The following is an 18,851-nucleotide window of genomic DNA, read 5'->3' as shown; positions in this document are numbered from 1 at the left end:
GAGGTGGAACTTGCAGTGAGCCGAGATTGCACTACTGCACTCCAGCCTGGGTGACTGGGTGACAGAGTGAGACTCCGTCTCAAAAAAAAAAAAACAAAAAAAAACTTATCAAACAGTACACTTTAAATGGATGGAGTTCACTTACTAAAGTATTCCTCTGTAGATCTGATAAGAAAAAAAAAAAAAACTCAAAGTAATCAGACACAACATATATGTAATATGTAATTAGGTATAAGCAGAGAAGTTATGCAAATAATAGCAACTTTTAGAGGAATAAAACAAAATTCTAGTTTCCCTCTTTCGTTTGATTCTCAGTATCTACATGTATTGTCAATTCTTTCTCCTAGATATTATGTACAGATAAAGACCTCATTTCATAACTCTCCCTCACCCCATCATATCCAATCCCTCCTATCCATTCCTAACAACCTCTGGGAGGCCAGGGAGGATAATTTTACCATTTCAACTCCCACTAACCCTTAATGTCCTAGATGCAATGAATTCTGAACCACAATCACTCCATATTAGAGAAACACAGGGCAGAGTAGCCTACTCATTGTATCTTCATGTTTCTGTTCTTTCTTCCTGTCCATTTTGTTAGAGCAGGAAAAGTACCTTATATATCTCTATGCTTTAGAGCCTATCTAGCAGGTTTGCAAGTGCTGAGTTAATTCCTTCCCTTTTGATTATTGGAATGCTAACCAACCCAGGTTAAAGATGAAGCTATTAAGAAGGTCTTTCAAGATCCAGCTTAAATGCTAGTTTCTCCTTGAAGCTGTTCGTAATGCCCTGACTGGAATCTCTCAAAATTTTCCTACCACTGCTAGAACAGGTCATATCCTTCTTTATCCAAGTGTTCAGGCTTTAAAGTAAGACCTGAGATCAAATCCACATCCTGCCATATACCTTTTTTTTTTTTTTGAGACGGAGTCTCACTCTGTCGCCAGGCTGGACTGCAGTGGCACGATCTCAGCTCACTGCAATCTCCACCTCCCAGGCGATTCTCCTGCCTCAGCCTCCTGAGTAGCTGGGACTACAGGCGTGCGCCACCAGGCCCAGCTAATATCTGTATTTTTAGTAGAGAGGGGGTTTCACCATGTTGGCCAGGATGGTCTTAATCTCTTGACCTTGTGATCCACCCGCCTCAGCCTCCCAAAGTGCTGGGATTACAGGCGTGAGCCACCGCACCCAGTCTACCTTCTATCTTAAGCAAATCACTAAAGCTCTCTAACAATGACATCGACCACAGCACAGCCAATACTCACCATGTGCCAGACACTCTTCTGAGGGCTTTATATGAATTAACTCATTTAATCTTCATAGCGACTCTACGTTTGCACAACATAGTGAATGCAACTAATGTCAGTGAAGTATACACTTAAAACCGGTTCAAGTGTAATATTTTATGTTGCATATCTTTTTACAACAATAAAAGTAAACATAGGCACAGACAGGTTAAGTAATCTGCTCAAAGTCACACAGCCAGTAACTAGCAGAGCTACTTCAAACCTCTGCAATCTAGCTTTACAGTCCATACTCTTAACTTCTATACTGTATTGCTTCTCACAAAGTCTCATTTTCTTCATGTTTAATAAGAACAACATTACCTACCTTACAGATGTATAAAGTGCTTCACACATGGCAAGAGCTCAAAAAAGTTATTGTTTTGCCTTAGTCCTTTTCTACACATTTAGGCTCCTTGAAGGCCGAGTCTTTCTTAACTATCTTTGCATTTCTCTCATTGTACCTAGCATAGAGTACAATAAATATCAGACTCAAAATAAATACTTTCCTCAGAGAAATATCTGTGGCATCTAGAAATCCAAATATGGATTAAAAAAAGACAACACTATGCAGGTAAAAATTTGAAGTGCTGTCATAAAGACATAAAGTAACGTTTGCGCAATTTTTATAGAATGCTCAATTCTGACTGACAGGATTGACACTGAGCTAGCTAAGGCCTGAAGGGGAGTAAGGAAAGGTTGTGTATCTACTTCCCTAAGTGGCAGTTATAAGTACAAAAAATGCAATTCCAAGGGAAAAAAAACACTTAATGGTGACATCAGGATAATTATAACAGTAAAATACTGTTTAAAACAAACAAACAAAAAGTCCGATGCAGCAAAACTAGGCTCTACAGACACACTAGGCGCAAAAGATAAAACAGAGCAACCTTTTCTAAGGACTAAATAATTACAACAATATTCTCAGTACTATTTGGCATACGATCTAGAAGATCAAAGTAGAGTAAAGTGTAAGGACAAAATCAGGAGACCTACATTTCCAGATCCCCGTGGCACTGATATTGGACTGTAAAACCATAGATTCCGAGGGCTGCCACCTTAGTGCTAAGCGGACGCAAGGGCAAGTAGTGTAACTGTTCCAACTCGGAGCCCAGAGTGGTCCAAGTCAAAGTCGGTGCAGCCCGCTACGGTTCAGCTCTACTAAAGGGTTGCAAGGAGCTGAAAGCAGCAAAAACGGCTTTTGTGGGGCCTACAATCGCCTTCCTGAGCGCCCCAGAAACCGGCTAAACCTCGTCTCTCCCGAAACCACCTGGAGTCGCTCCGACTGGAGAAATCAAGAGTCCGCCGCCTTAAAATGACTAAAACAATAAGCAACCACAACCACAACTCCCACTTCAAGCGCGTACGGTTTCCATTTGCTCCCCTGCCTCAGTGGGAGGAATGGAACATGAAGACACCGCTTCCCGCCCCGCCCCAGGTAGGCCCTGAATCAGTTCGGGGTTAAAAATAATGAGGCGGACAAGGCGGCCTCTGGCCACAGTCGCCAAAGAAAGGGAATGACCCGGGTATCAGACCAGCTCAGATCCTCACACCAGGACCCTGGGGTCCGCCGGGCCCCGCAGCAGCAGCCTCGAAGGAACAAGAAGAGCCAGGAAAAAAAGAGGACGGCCAAGCTCACCTGCCGCTTGTTCATCCGCCGCACATCGTCCAAAAAGTCTAGAGACAGCATGGCGGGGACGGCGAGCAGGACACCGGCAGGGGAAAGGGCGCGATGACCAGCGGGCGGAACTACTGGAGCTCGGGTCTGGCTCACACTGGACAGGACCCCGCAGTGCTTGCACTTCCGCTTCCGGGGCGGGAGCTGGCAGGGTCGGGCACGATCCCCGCCCCCCGCGCCCCTTAGCTGCGGAGAGCTGACAGACTCACCACCTTGCTAGTCCAGTCTCAGGGCTTGGCCTCGCCGTGGGAGGGTTCTCACCCTCTGGCTCTCGCCTGCCAAAAACCGACTGGACGCCACTTCCCGCGCTCGGCCCCGCGGCCCCTCTCCGAGGCGGCGACCTAGGCTTAGATGAGGAGGCTGCCCTGCCACCTTCGGAAGGCGGGCCTCTGTGCCCGCCCGGCCAATCGCGAGCAACCTCTCCGGTGTGGGCGGGTAGAAGCGGCTCCGCGTCCCGGCTTGGGTATGGGTGTGGCAGTGGATGTGTCGTCTGACCGTAGGTTCTCTGGTCGAGCAAGTCTGCGCTATGGGAAGCTGAGGAGGTGCTTTCTTTCTTTCTGTCTCTGTCTTTCTTTACGTCTCTGTTGAGGTGCTTGCTTGCTTGCTTGCTGTCTGGCTCTTTCTCTCTCTTTTTCTTTCTCTTTCTCTCTTTCCTTTCTTTCTCACTGTGTCGCCCAGGCTGGAGTGCAGTGGCGCAATCTCAGCTCACGGCAACCTCCGTCTCGCAGGTTCAGGCGATTCTTCTGCCTCAGGCTCCCGAGTAGCTGGGACTACAGGCGCGCGCCACCAAACCTGGCTAATTTTTGTATTTTTAGTAGAGACAGGGTTTCACTATGTTGGCCAGGCTGGTCTCGAACTCTTGAGCTCAGGTGATCCGCCCGCCTTGGCGTCCCAAAGTGCTGGGATTACCGTCGTGAGCCACCGCGCCCGGCCGTGCTTTTCGCTTAAGGTTGGACCGTGTGAGAGACCTTCAAACCACTGCCTGAGCCTGCCAGGAGTTTACAGTCCAATTGGAGAGAAAACAGCCCGGGACAATTAGAAAACATCCAAATGGTGCAACAGCGTGATGAGACCACCAGTGGTGTGGGTCGTTAGGAAGTGGCTTCCTTTCTGACCTTGACTGCTGACAGGATTTGACATGGTCTCCTTGAATTCTACTGCCTGGTTTTCTTAACTTGGACACCTTGATGTGACTATCTTTTCGCTACCTTTTGCTTTGACTGGCCAAAGCTCCTAATACCCACTTCAGTCAACAAAGACTAAAGCTGGATTACTTGGTATCATTTCTCTCTTTTTTTTTTTAAATAATCCTTCTCTCCCATTAGGGAAAGATGAATGAAGGATATACTGGAACTCTTTGCAGTATCCTCGAAATTCTTTAAATGGAAAGTCATTCCAAAATAAAAACTTGAATTTATTGGAGGATGGCTGTAATAAAAAAGACAAATAATAATAAGTTTAGGGGAGGATGTGAAGAAATTGGAACCCTCATATACTGCTGGTGGGAATGTAAAATGGTGCAGCCACTTTGGGAAATAGCTGCAGTTGCTCAGAAGGTTAAAGATGGGCCGTCTGCAGTGGCTCATGCCTGTAATCCCAGCACTTTAAGAGGCTGAGGCAGGCAGATCACCTGAGGTCAGGAGTTCCAGACTAGCCTGGCCAATATGGTGAAAACCCGTCTTTACTAAAAATACAAAAATTAGGCGGGTGTGGTGGTGGGCACCTGTAATCTCAGCTACTGGGGAGGCTGAGGCAGGAGAATCGCTTGAACCCAGGAGGCAGAGGTTGCGGTGAGCCGAGATCATGCCACTGCACTCTAACCTGGGCGACAAAGTGAGACCCTATCTCAAAACACACAAACAAAAAAAGGTTAAAGATGGAATCACCATATTAACCAGCAATTCCACTGCTAGGTATATACCCAAGAAAATTGAAAACGTTTGTCCACACAAAAACTTGTACATGAATGTTCACAGCAGCATTATTCATAATAGCTAAAAAGTGGAAATAACTGAAATGTTTATCAACTAATGAAGGGATAAATAAATGTGGTATATTGGAATAATGTACTAATAATTCCTCTGGTACAATGGAATATTATTTGGCAACAAAAGGAAATACTACAACATGAATGACCCTTGAAACAGATTTAGTGAAAGGATCCAGTCACAAAAGACAAAGTATTGCATGATTCCATTTAGGTGAAATATCTAGAATAGACAAATCCACAGAGATGGAAATCAGTGGTTGCCTAGGGCTGGGAGAGTTGGGGAAAATGGGGAGTGGCTGCTAATGGGTATGGAGTTTCTTTTAGGGGACGCTAGTTCTACAACTATGTGAATATACTCAAAACCATTAAATTGTACACTTTACATTGGTGAATTGTATGGTATGTGTATTATATCACAATAAAGCTATTATGAGAAAGGAAAAGAAACCACTGGTGTCTGGCTCACTGTTAAATTCCTAGTGGTGAACACAGCCTAGCACATGTTATACCCAATAAATACTTGTTGAATTTAAAAGTGTGTGTGTGTGTGTGTGTATTTTTGTTACCTACAAAAACTGCTGCCTGTAGGCACCCCACACTTACTGAGTTGAAAAAAAATTCCTAATGTATTCAATTTAGGAAGACTTGTGGAAGAAAATACATGTGAACTCCATGAGGACAGGGACATTGTCTTTGTCCACCCCTTTATCTCCAGCTCCCATAAGAGTACCAGACATGTAGCAGACACTCAATAAGTATTTGTTAATAAATGTTAAATATGGGTTCTAGTCTAAATTCTGGCTAGTAGAACCCTTGGCCTATGCCTATTAATGTTGAATTCAAATCTAAAAGTGAGCGCCAGCAACTATTTAAATGAGTATCAATCTTGTAATGTGTAGAAAAGAGCCCTAAGAGAGGTGTAAAGTCCTGTGGAGTTTCAGATGTGGCAAAAGTCAGTTCAGTTGGGGAGGCTTGTGGGGAGCTTAAAAAGGGTGTCAGGCCAGGCACGGTGGCTCACGCCTGTAATCCCAGCACTTTGAGAGGCCAAGGGGGAAAGATCCCTTGGGCCCAGGAGTTCAAGACCAGCCTGGGCAACAAAGTGAGACCTCCGCTCTACTAAAACTAAAAATTAGGCCAGGCACGGTGGCTCATGTCTGTAATCCCAGCACTTTGGGAGGCCGAGGCAGATGGATCACCTGAAGTTGAGTTTGAGACAAGCCTGGCCAACATAGTGAAACCTGTCTCTACTAAAAATACAAAACTTAGCCAGGCATTGTAGCAGGTGCCTGTAGTCCCAGCTACTCGGAGGCTGAGGCAGGAAAATCGCTTGAACCCGGGGGGCAGAGGCTGCAGTGAGCCAAGATCACACCATTGCACTCCAGCCTGAGCAATGGAGTGAGACTCTGTCTGGAAAAAAAAAAAAAATGCATGAGAAAGGAACAGGACCAGGGGAGAGTGATATAAACTAGAAGGATCTGCAAAGGCTTAATGAGGTTTCTTGTACTGCTCGGTGTCTCTTATGAAAATATTTAGGATATTTCATAATATCCTAAATATTTAGGACAGGTGATCCCAGACTTGATATAGATGTAAAGCCTAAGGAATTCAATTTTCCAAATGTGGGACTCTGACATGCTATTTTCTCTGCCGACTGGGATGGCAGTCTTTCTGACACATAAGTCTTTTGGGCCCTGTCAATCACAGTGTTATGTCTGGCATTTTCCTTTATAGAGAGCCTGCTGGCCCCCCTGAGGGAAGGGTTAAGTTAGACCCACTTGGCTTTGAATCACAGATCAATTGCCAGCTGTTTGATCTTGGACCAATTAGTTAACTCTTTTTCCAAAAAAATTTATTTAATTTAATGTTTCTAGAGACAGAGTCTCACTCTGTCACCCAGGCTGGAGTTCAGTGATGTGATCACCCTTCACTGCAGCCTAGACCCCCCCCAGGCTCAAGCAATCCTCCCACTCAGCCTCCCAAGTAGCTGGGACTGCAGGCACATGCCACCATGCCCAGCTCAGTTAGCAATTTTTTAATCTCTAGTTTTCTGGTGTGTAAAGTAGGAATAGAAAAGAATTTATGTCATTTGAGGATTTAACAAAATAATACATGTAAATAAGGCTGTTGGGGGCTGGGCATGGTGGCTTACGCCTGTAATCCCAATACTTTGAGAGGCCAAGGTGGGCAGATCACTCGAGCCCAGGAGTTCGAGACCAACCTGGGCAACATAGTGGAAGCCTCATCTCTACAGAAAATTTTAAAAATTAGCCAGGTGTGGAGACACATGCCTGTAGTTCCAGCTACTCAGGAGGCTGAGTTAGGAGGATCGATTGAGTCCTGAAGGTTGATCCCTTAGTGAGCCATAATTGTGCTACTGCACTCCAGTCTCGGCAACAAAGAGAGACTCTATCTCAAAAAATAAATAAATAAAAGAAAGAAAGAAAGAAAGAAAGAAAGCTGTTGTCACAATGGATGACAAATGGTAAGTGGACAAAGAATTTAATAATTATTGAAAACAAGAAGTGGGTTCAAACTGATACACAAATTCTAGGCTAGGAAGGTCTGTCATTATGGTTGAGCCCTGGTTAACCACTTCTGTATAAATCAATGGTCTCTACCAGCAGAAGCAAAGTGACGTCATGTGGGGTTTTTTGTTGTTGTTGTTGCCCAGGCTGGAGTGGAGTGCAATGGTGTAATCTCGGCTCACCACAACCTCTGCCTCCCGGGCTCAAGTGATTCTCCTGCCTCAGCCTCCCAAGTAGCTGGGATTACAGGCATGCGCAACCACGCCCGGCTATTTTTTATTTATTTTTTAATTTTTATTTATTTTTATTTATTTATTTAATTATTTTTATTTTTAGTAGAGACAGGGTTTCCGCATGTTGGTCAGGCTGGTCTCAAACTCCCAACATCAGGTGATCTGCCCCCCTCGGCCTCCCAAAGTGCTGGAATTACAAGCATGAGCCACCACGCCCGGCCTGACTTCATGTTTTTAAAACTCTATTAAAAATAATTATAATCTTACCAGTTTCTCCTTCACCTTCTCAATGTAGGAAGTGGTGGGTAGAAGCAGAAGGTCCTCTATGACCCTGCCAGAAAAGGAAATGGCCCAGGCATATCACAGCAAGCTGGTGCATAGGCCACACTGGAGATGTGGCTCTTCCCTGGTGCCATCTCCCACAAGGATCTATCTCAGTTTGCTGGGGGTTGCCTGAGGTCAGGTCAGGCGGATGCAGAGATGGAACTTTCTGCCTACCAACCCAGTGGCTATGGACATCAGAGACCAAGGTTTTAAAAGATGTAGCAGCTCTGTATAGCATGGGATAACAGAAATGTCATTCTCAAAAATCAAAGGCACTTTCTGTGCAGAGAGATTACTGGAGTCACCCAAGTCTCCCTGGAAGATTTTTGGAAAGCTCTCTTTAAAAAGTCCCAGACAGCTGCCGGGACAGCTGTAAGAGGGAAGCACCAGCCTTCTGGGTTGGTATGTGCGTATATGTGATGGGGGTTGGGGAGGACACATCAATTTCCTGCTTGGCTGTACTGCTTTAGCTGAAAGAAGAAAGGGGCCTTGATGTTTGTTTTGTGAGTCCTTAGAGAGGAGAGATCCCTGTTGTGAATGTGGATGTTGTGTGGGTAGAGGATCAAGAGTGGGGACACACTTAGCCTCTCCCCTCTAACTGGGCCTGCACCTCCTCCCTCTTGGAAGAGTTGCCTTTTGAGCTCTTGGATCTCATAGTTAATGACAGGGAATTGGCTCTTGATATCCCTCTTGATAGGTTAAGGGATCCTATAGGAATCTGTTGAGGCAGTGAATCACCACTGGAAATGTGGCTTGTGTAAATCTGGATATGGATATCCAGAATACAATCACATTCATTAGCAATCATTTATATATACATTCAAGTACTTTAAAATATTTACCTAAAGGCTCCTAAGAGCCTCTCTTCAAGGTACTCACGCTGAATCTGTGTGATTTGGCTACTGCCTCCTCTCCTTTCCTCTCCTCTCCTCTCCTTTTCTTTTAGTCACCCAGGCTGGAGGGCAGTGGCATGATCTCAGCTCACTGCAACCTCCACCTCCCAGGTTCAAGCGATTCTTGTGCCTCAGCCTCCTGAGTGGTTGGGATTACAGATGTGCACCACCACACCTAGCTAATTTTTGTATGTTTAGTAGAGATAGGGTTTCACCATGGTGGTAAGGCTGGTCTCAAACCTCTGACCTCAGGTGATCCACCCATCTTGGCCTCTCAAAGTGCTGGGATTACAGGCGTGAGCCACTGCGCCCAGCAGGCTACTGCCTCTTTCATCAACTTGATATCTGACATTCCTTGCCAACTTGTTACCCTACAGTCCAGACATACTCAACCACCTATACTCCAGCATATGTCATAGGGATTAAAGAAGTGATCTCTGGAGCCAAACTGCTCTAACCCTTACTGTGTGACTCTAGATGAGTTACTTTACCTCTATATGCCTCCATTTCTTCATCTGTAAACAGATATTTTAGCACCCAGGGTTTTTTTTAATTATTATTAGAATTAAGTGAGCTAGTCCGGGTGCAGTGGCTGATGCCTATAATCCTAGCACTTTGGGAGGTCAAGGTAGGTGGATTGCTGAGGCCAGGAGTTTGAGACCAGCCTGGGCAACATGGTGAAACCCTGTCTCTACAAAAAATACAAAAATTAGTTAGGCATGTTGGCACATGCCTGAAGTCCCAACTACTCAGGAAGCTGAGGTGGGAAGATCCATTGAGCCCGGGAGGTTGAGGCTACAGTGAGCCATGGTTGCACTACTTGCACTCCAGCCTGGGAGACAGAGCAAGACTCTGTCTCAGAAAAAAAAAAAAAAGGATTAAGTGAACTAATGAATAAAACCCACTAGAGACGCCAGGTGCAGTGTCTTACACCTGTAATCCCAGCACTTTGAGAGGCCCTGGCAGGAGGATCAGTTAAGCCCAGGAGTGCAAAGCCACAGTGAGCTATGATCCAGCCACTGCATTCCAGCCTGGGTGACAGAACAAGACCCCTGTCTCTCTAAAAACAAACCAAACAGCGGGTGTGGTGGCTCACGCCTGTAATCCCAGCACTTTGGGAAGCTGAGGTGAGCAGATCACAAGGTCAGGAGTTCAAGACCAGCCTGGCCAATATGGTGAAACCTCATCTCTACTAAAAATACAAAAAAAAAAAAATTAGTCGGGCATGGTGGTGTGCACCTGTAATCCCAGCTACTTGGGAGGCTGAGGCAGGAGAATCATTTGAACTCAGGAGGCAGAGGTTGAAGTGAGCCGAGATCGTGCCATTGCACTCCAGCCTGGGTGACAGAGCGAGACTCCATCTCAAAAAAACAAAACAAAACAAAACAAAATACCACGAGAACAGTGCCTGACACTTAGTAAATCAGTAAATCATGGCTATTATCAGAATGTCCTCCTACTTAGAGGCCTGTCCAGACCTCCCCAAGTCAGAGTTAATTGCCTTTTCATTAGCTCCTCACCTGTTTCTTTTTTTTCTTTTTTCTTTTTTTTTTTGAAACAGGGTCTCCCTCTGTCACCCAGGCTGGAGTGCAGTGGTGTGATCACAGCTCACTGCAGCTTCTACCTCCTGGGTTCAAGCAATCCTCTCACCTCAGCCTCCTGAATAGCTGACACTAGAGGCAGATGCCACCGCACCTGGTTAATGTTTTTATTTTTTGTAGAGATGGGTTCTTGCTATGTTGCCCAGACTGGTCTTGAACTCCTGGGTTCAAGCAATCCTCCCACCTCAGCATCCCAAGGTGTTGGGATTACAAGTGTGAGCCATCGTGCCTGGCCATATCTTTCTATCTATCTATTTTTTTTGAGGTGGAGTTTTCACTCTTGTTGCCCAGGCTAGAGTGCATGACTCGATCTTGGCTCACTGCAACCTCTGCCTCCCGGGTTCAAGCGATTTTCCTGCCTCAGCCTCCTGAGCTGGGATTACAGGCGCTAGCCACCACATCCAGCTAATTTTTTATATTTTTAGTAGAGATGGGGTTTCATCATGTTGGCCAGGCTGGTCTCAAACTCCTGACCTCAGGTGATCCACCCGCTTCGACCTCCCAAGGTGCTGGGATTACAGGCGTGAGGCACCGCGCCTGGCCCCCATACCTATATTTTATATGTACTTTTTTTTTTTTTTTGAGACAGAGTCTCACTCTGTCGCTTAGGCTGGGGTGCAGTGGCTCCATCCCGGCTCACTGCAACCTCCTCCCCCTAGATTCTAAGCAATTCTCCTGCCTCAGCCTCCCGAGTAGCTCGGATTACAGGTACCTGCCACCATGCCTGGCTAATTTTTGTATTTTTAGTAGAGACAGGGTTTCACCATGTTGGCCAGGCTGGTCTTGAACTCCTGACCTCAGGTGATCTGCCCGCCTCAGCCTCCCAAAGTGCTGGGATTACAGGCGTGAGCCACCGCACCCGGCCTATACGTATTTTTTTTTAGACGGAGTCTCGCTCTGTCGCCCAGGCTGGAGTGCAGTGGCGCCATCTCAGCTCACTGCAAGCTCCACCTCCTGGGTTCACGCCATTCTCCTGCCTCAGCCTTCCGAGTAGCTGGGACTACAGGCACCCGCCACTAGGCCGGCTGATTTTTTGTATTTTTAGTAGAGACAGGATTTCACCGTGTTAGCCAGGACGGTCTCGATCTCCTGATCTCATGATCCACCCGTCTTGGCCTCCCAAAGTGCTAGGATTACAGGTATGAGCCACTGCGCCCGGCCAATATTTTTATATGTCTCTTATTACATGGAACTTCTATCATGTTCAATCTTCTGAATCTAAAATAAGGTGTCAGTGCCTCACCAGAGATTCTTGCTGTCCTAAAGAAAAGCTCATTAACCCATTTGGGTCTATAACTGGTGAACTCGAACTGAACTGGTGAATGAATATTTTTGGGGTGGAGTACTTCCTGTGTTGGGCCTGCCTAGTCCAGATTTGTCAACATCCTGCCTCCCAACTCCCACTGTTAACAAGGCTGCCCGGAGAAGAATGCACAATACCAGCCTCACCCCTCACCCTGGAGGCCCTAACCACACATAACTTCTTTCAGTTCCCCAAAAGGCTCTGGGCATTCCTTAAACCCGCGCTTTCTGACATTCTCTAGTCCTTCCTTCTCCCCTTTGCTTAGCCATTCTTTACTCAATCTTTAGGTTCCATCTTAGACATCATTCCCTCCACCCCCAACCACCAAAGCCTTCTCTTATCTCCTAAAATGGCTTAAATTATTCTCCCAGGCAGCTACTGAGCCCTTCTTTCTTCCTCTATCACAGCACTTATCACATTTTATTGTCATTACTTGTCTGGCTCCTCTGGTAAATTGTAGGCTTCACAAGCCAGGCAATATGTCTGTAAAGCTATCCCAAGGTATAGTCCCTGGCCCATAGTTGATGTCCAGTAACTGCTGTTAGGAGAAAAAATGGGTCAGGTGTAATGGCTCATGCCTGTAATCCCAGCACTTTCGGAGGCTGAGGCAGGAGGATTGCTGGAGCCCAGGAGTTCAAGACCAGCCTGGACAAAATAGGGAGGCCCATCTCTACAAAAAATGAGAAAAAATTAGCTACGTGTGCTAAAGCCTGGGCAACAGAATGAGACCCTGTCTCAAAAAATAAAAAATAAAAAGAGAGAGAAAAGAAATGAACAAATGAATAAAAGGAAATGAGTGTTCAGCAGCAGCACCTGCAACACATTCTCCTGCCTTTTTTCTTTTTTTTTTTTTTTGAGATGGAGTCTCACTCTGTGGCCCAGGCTGGAGCACTGTGGCGTAATCTCGGCTCACTGCAACATCCGCCTCCCAAATTCAAGCAATTCTCCTGCCTCAGCCTCCCGAGTAGCTGGGACTACAGGCACATGCCACCACGCCAAGCTAAGTTTTGTATTTTTAGTAGAGGTGGGGTTTTACCATGTTGGCCAGGATGGTCTCGATCTCTTGAACTTGTGATCCCAAAGTGCTGGGATTACAGGCATGAGCTACCACGTCTGGCTTCTCCTGCCTTTTTATCTTCCCAAAAGAATCTGTGCACCTGGTTTTGTTTTGTTTTGTTTTTTCGAGATGGAGTCTCTCACTGTCGCCCAGGCTGGAGTGCAGTAGCGCGATCTCAGCTCACTGCAACCTCTGCCTCCCGGGTGCAAGCAATTCTCCTGCCTCAGCCTCCCAAGTAGCTGGGAGTACAGGCATGTGCCACTACGGCCAGCTAATTTTCGTATCTTTAGTAGAGAAGGGGTTTCACAATGTTGGCCAGGATGGTCTCCATCTCTTGACCTCATGATCTGCCCACCTCAGCCTCCCAAAGTGCTGGGATTCCAGGCTTGAGCCACCAGCACCCGGCCACACCTGGGTTTTTAAAAACAAACAAACAGCAGGGCACTGTGGCTCATGCCTGTAATCCCAGCACTTTGGTAGGCCAACAGGGGCAGATCACTTGAGCTCAAGAGTTTGAAACCAGCCTGGGCAACATAGTGAAACGCCATATCTACAAAAAATACAAAAATTAGCCGGGTGTGGTGGCACGCATATGTAGTCCCAGATATTTGGGGGGCTGAGGTGGGAGAATCACTTGAGCCAGGAGGTCGAGGCTGCAGTGAGCCAAGATTGCACCACTGCACTCCGGCCTGGGTGACAGAGCCAGACCCCACCTTAAAAAAGTAAAAATAGGGCCAGGCATGGTGGCTCATACCTGTAATCCCAGCACTTTGGGAGGCTGAGGCAGGCGGATCACCTGAGGTCAGGAGTTCAAGACCAGCCTGGCCAACATGGTGAAACCCCGTCTCTACTAAAATACAAAAATTAGCCGGACATGGTGGCGTGCACCTGTAATCCCAGCTACTCAGGAGGTGGAGGCAGGAGAATTGCCTGAACCTGGGAGGCAGAGGTTGCAGTGAGATGAGATTGTGCCACTGCACTCCAGCCTGGGTGACAGAGCAGAACTCTGTCACAAAAAACAAACAAACAAACAAAAACACTTAAAAACAGATAAACAAAGGAGAGCTGTACTGGAAACACTTAAAATTTAAAACTAGAGGCTCTCAGAATATGAATTTTCCTCACTTCCTTAAAAATCCAGCTTACCCAATTAAACATGTTTTCAAAGAAAAAAAGAAGGGAGGAAGAAAAGAGAAAAAAAGTACAAAGAAAATACTCTAATGCTGAAATGCTAAGAGTGGTTTCTATGTCTGAACTGTCCAACACAATAGCCACTCGCCACATGGGGCTTGTGAGTACTTGAAATGAGGCTTAGTCCAAATTGAGATGTACTGCAATTGATAAATACATCCTAGATATGGAAGACTTGGTATGAAAAAAGAATATAAACTACTAATTACACTGATTTCAAGAAGGGATGATCATACTTTTTTTTTAAGCATGGTCTCTCTTGACTAGGCTGGAGTGCCGTGGCTGTATCATAGCTCACCGCAGCCTCAAACTCCAACTCTTGGGCTCTAGCGATCCTCCCACCTCAGCCTGCAGAGTAGCCAGGACTACAGGCACATGCCGTCATGCCTGGTGTAGTCAGGGTTCTCTAGAGGGACAGTACTAATAGCATAGATGTATATATGAAAGGGAGTTTATTAACGAGTACTGGGCCAGGTGCGGTGGCTCACGCCTATAATCCCAGCAATTTGGGAGACTGAGGTGGGCTGATCACCTGAGGTCAGGGGTTCGAGACCAGTCTAGCGAACATGGTGAAAACTCATCTCTACTAAAAATACAAGATTAGTTGGACATGGTGGTGCATGCCTGTAGTCCCAGCTACTTGGGAAGCTGAGTAGGAGAATTGCCTGAACTCGGGAGGCGGAGATTGCAGTGAGCCGAGATTGTGCCATTGTACTCCAGCCTAGGTGACAAGAGCAAAACTCCAGCTCAAAAAAAAAAAGGAGTATTGGCTCACACGATCACAAGGTGAAGTCCCATAACAGGCCATCTAAAAGCTGAGGAGCAAGAAAACCATCCTGAGTCCCAAAACCTCAAAAGTAGAAAAGCTGCAGCTTCAGTCTGTGGCAGAAGGCACAAGAGCCCCTGGCAAACCACTGATGTAAGTCTAGGAGTCCAAAAGCTGAAGGTGTCCGAGGGCAGGAAGCATTCAGCACTGGAGAAAGATGAAGGTCAGGAGACTCAGCAAGTCTGTTCATTCCACTTTCTTCTGCTTTTTCTTTTTCTTTTTCTCCTCTCCTGTCTCTTCTTTTTGACAGAGTCTTGCTCTGTCGCTCAGGCTGGAGTGCAGTGGCACGATCTCGGCTCACTGCAACCTCCGCTTCCCGGGTTCAAGTGATTCTCCTGCCTCAGCCTCCGGAGTAGCTGGGACTACAGATGCCCACCACCACGCCTGGCTAATTTTTGTATTTTTAGTAGACACGAGGGTTTCACAATATTGGCCAGGCTGGTCTCAAACTCCTGACTTTGTGATCCGCCCGCCTCGGCCTCTCAAAGTGCTAGGATTACAGGTGTAAGCCACTGTGCCCAGCCCTCTTCTGCTTTTTCTAGCTGTGCTGGCAGCCAAGGTAATGGTGCCTACTCAGATTAAGGGTGGGTCTTCCTCTCCCAGTCCACTGACTCAAGTATTAACCTCCTTTGGCAATGCCTTCACAGACACACCAAGGAATGATACTTTGCATCCTTCAATCCAATCAAGTTGACGCTCAATATTAACCATCACACCTGGCTAATTTATAGACAAGGTCTTGGTATGTTGCCCAGGCAGGTCTTGAACTCATGGCCTCAAGCAGTCCTCCTGCCCTGGCCTCCTAAAGTGCAAGGACTATAGGCGCGAGCCACTGTGCCCAGCAGTACTTTTTTGTTTTTTTAAATACAAAACAAAAAGAACACATGGCATTGGTCACGTGACATGGGCTTATGCTAGTGGACTGCTCTAAAACTATCAATTTAGAAAAACAATGCTCATTAACTACTATTCTCAAGTACACCTCCGTTCCTCTTCTTTTACTATAGATTCAAGGAATACATGTATGGGTTTGTTACACGGATATATTGCATAATGGTGAGGTTTAGGATGCTAGTGTACCCATTGCCCAAATAGTAAACATGGTCCCAGTAGGTAGTTTTTCAACTCTCATCTCCCTTCCTCATTTTTCTCATCTCTCCCCGCTTTTGGAGGCTCCATTGTCTATTATTTCCATCTTTCTATCCATGTATGCCCATTGTTCAGTTCCCACTTGTAAATGAGAACATATACTATTTGATTTTCTGTTTCTGAGTTATTTCACTTAGTATAATCCTCCCAAAGTGCTGGGATTACAGGTGTGAGCCACTGTGCCCAGCCAATTAAATTTATTTTTTGTTGAGATGGGGTCTCCCTGTGCTGCCCAGGATGATCTCAAACTCCTGGGCTTAAACAATCCTCTCACCTCAGCCTCCCAAAGTGCTGGGATTACAGGCATGAGCCACCGTGCCTGGCTTAATAATATCCATTCTGACTGGTATAAGATGGTATCTCATTGTGGTTTTAATTAGCATTTTTCTGATGATTGGTGATGTAGAGTATTTTTTCATATGTTGTTGGTTGCTTGTGTGTCTTCTTTTGAGAAATGTTTGTTCGTGTTCTTTGCCTACTTTTTAAGGAGGTTATTTGTTTTTGTCGTTGAGTTGTTTGAGTTCCTTGTAGTTTCTGGATATTAGTCCTTTGTCAGATGAATAATTTGCAAATATTTTCTCCCATTCTGTAGGTTGTTTGTTTACTCTGTTGATTATTTCTTTTGCTGTGCAGGTAATACTTTTGATATATTGAGAAAAGTATATTATCAAAATTAACTTCATTTGTTTTTTATATTACACATTTATTTATTTTTTAGAGACAGAGTCTCACTCTGTTGCCCAGGCTGAAGTGCAGTGATGTGATTAAAGCTCATTGCAGCCTCAGGCCCAGCCTCCCAAATAGCTGGGTCTACAGGCACATGCCACCAGGTCCAACGAGTTAAAAAAAAAATTTTTTTTTTTTTTTTTTAGACAGGGTCTTGCTCTATTGCACAGGCTGGAGTGCAGTGGTGCAATCACAGCTCACTGCAGTCAATCTCCCAGGCTCAAGAAATCCCAAGTAGCTGGGACTACAGGTGCGCACCACCACACCTAGGTAATTTTTTGTATTTTTTGTGGATATGGGTTTTTCCCATGTTGCCCAGGTTGCTTTTGAACTCCTGAGCTCAGTTAATCCACCTGCCTTGGCCGCAAAAAGTGGCGGAATTACAGGTGTGAACCATTATCCCTGACCTAATTTTTAATTTTAAATTTTTTTTTTTTTTTTTTTGAGACAGAGTTTTGCTCTTGTTGCCCAGGCTGGAGTGCAATGGTGCGGTCTCAGCTCACTGCAGCCTCACCCTCCTGGGTTCAAGTGATTCTTCTGCCTCAGCCTCTTGAGTAGCTGGGATTACAGACATGTGCCGCCAGATGGGCTAGTTTTTGTATTTTTAGTAGAGACAGGGTTTCACCATGTTGGTTAGACTGTTCTTGAACTCCTGACCTCAGGTGATCCACCTGCCTTGGCCTCCCAAAGTGCTGGGATTACAGCCATGAGCCATGCCCGGCCAATTTTTTTTTTTTTTTTTTTTTTTTTTTAAAGATGGAGTCTCATTCTGTTGCCCAGGTTGGAGTGCAGTGACATGATCTCGGCTCACTGCAACCTCTGCCTCCTGGGTTCAAGCAACTCTCCTGCCTCAGACTCTTGAGTAGCTGGGACTACAGGCATGCCCCACCACATCTGGCTAATTTTTTGTACTTTTGGTAGAGATGGAGTTTCCCATCTTGGCCAGGCTGGACTCGAACTCATCCCCTCAGGTGATCTGCCCACCTTGGCCTCCCAAAGTGCTGGGATTACAGGCATGAGCCACCGTGCCTGGCCTCACTTTCATCATATTTTTACACCAAGTATGTTGTGATAAACAGGATTTTCCTGAGAAATAGGTGGGCTTGGCATGTAGAGGTTGATTTGCAAGCTGAGTCACATGGCGACCTCCTTTTTGGTCAGATCTGCTTTTCCAGTACTTTCCTGGTCTACTAGATGGCCTTGAACCTTGGCATTTTTTTCAACACCTTTTGGTGTAACAACTGGGGTTAGAGCATTGGTATAGCAGCAGGAGCGACCCCTCACCATGTCCTAGTCCTTAGGTCCTGTTTGTCCAATTTGCTTACCACGGCTGTCAGTTTTTATGTCTCTGGTTCTGACCTGCCCACGAAACTGTACAGTTCCCTTTGCTTTATGATTTGGTTTTTTTTTTTCTGCATTTTTTGCATGTGAGAGTTTGGCAAATAAATGAGGTCTGTTCTTTTTTTTTTTTTTTTTTTTTTTTTGTGAGACGCAGTCTCGCTTTGTTGCCCAGGCTCGAGGGCAGTGGCGCAATCTCGGCTCACTGCAAACTCCGCCTCCTGGGTTCACGCCATTCTCCTGCTTCAGCCTCCCGAATAGCTGGGACTACAGGCACCCGCCACCACGCCCAGCTAATTTTTGGTATTTTTAGTAGAGACGGGGTTTCACTGTGTTAGCCAGGATGGTCTTGATCTCCTGACCTCGTGATCCGCCCGCGTCGGCCTCCCAAAGTGCTGGGATTACAGGCGTGAGCCACCACGCCTGGCCTAGGTCTGTTCTTTAGACAGATATTTTGAAATCACTCATCAGAAAATATTGATAGATGAGACATACATCACAAAAATCCTTGTAGTTGCAATAAACAACTTGCCAATATATGCAAACTATTTTCCCCTCCATTCTCTTGAATTAAGGGAGTATTTAAGGGAGGATTGATTCTCCTATGAAGCAACCATTTGGGTAGAGAGCTGGGTGAATCAATTAGCCACACCACTGTTCTAAATACTCAGCTTTAACATTCTTGGCCATGTCCAGTTCATTTTCTGACCACAAAAGTTCAGCTTGGTTCTTTG

At 45.9% G+C, this 18,851-nt stretch overlaps 1 protein-coding gene across 12 annotated transcripts in view; it reads right to left on the bottom strand.

Annotated features, from left to right (window-relative positions):
- The window catches only part of SEC11A (SEC11 homolog A, signal peptidase complex subunit), a 78,192-nt gene that overhangs the window by 42,339 nt on the left and 17,002 nt on the right, over positions 1-18,851 (bottom strand). For 9 of the 12 annotated variants that reach the window (XM_063652885.1, XM_063652892.1, XM_063652883.1 and 6 more), the window contains one exon: positions 2,923-4,389. In XM_063652885.1, the coding sequence (XP_063508955.1) occupies positions 2,923-2,973 (51 nt within the window). In that variant the 5' untranslated portion in view covers positions 2,974-4,389. Of the gene's footprint in view, positions 1-1,611; positions 1,748-2,922; positions 4,390-18,851 lie in introns of those variants that run through there. The other 3 variants (XM_063652890.1, XM_063652886.1, XM_063652889.1) reach the window with 3 other exon arrangements.

The sequence above is a fragment of the Pongo pygmaeus genome, chromosome 16 (genome assembly GCF_028885625.2).
Source record: "Pongo pygmaeus isolate AG05252 chromosome 16, NHGRI_mPonPyg2-v2.0_pri, whole genome shotgun sequence".
Taxonomy (NCBI): domain Eukaryota; kingdom Metazoa; phylum Chordata; class Mammalia; order Primates; family Hominidae; genus Pongo; species Pongo pygmaeus.
The sequence above is the reverse complement of the archived record's forward strand: the minus strand, read 5'-3'. Positions and strand labels throughout refer to the sequence as shown.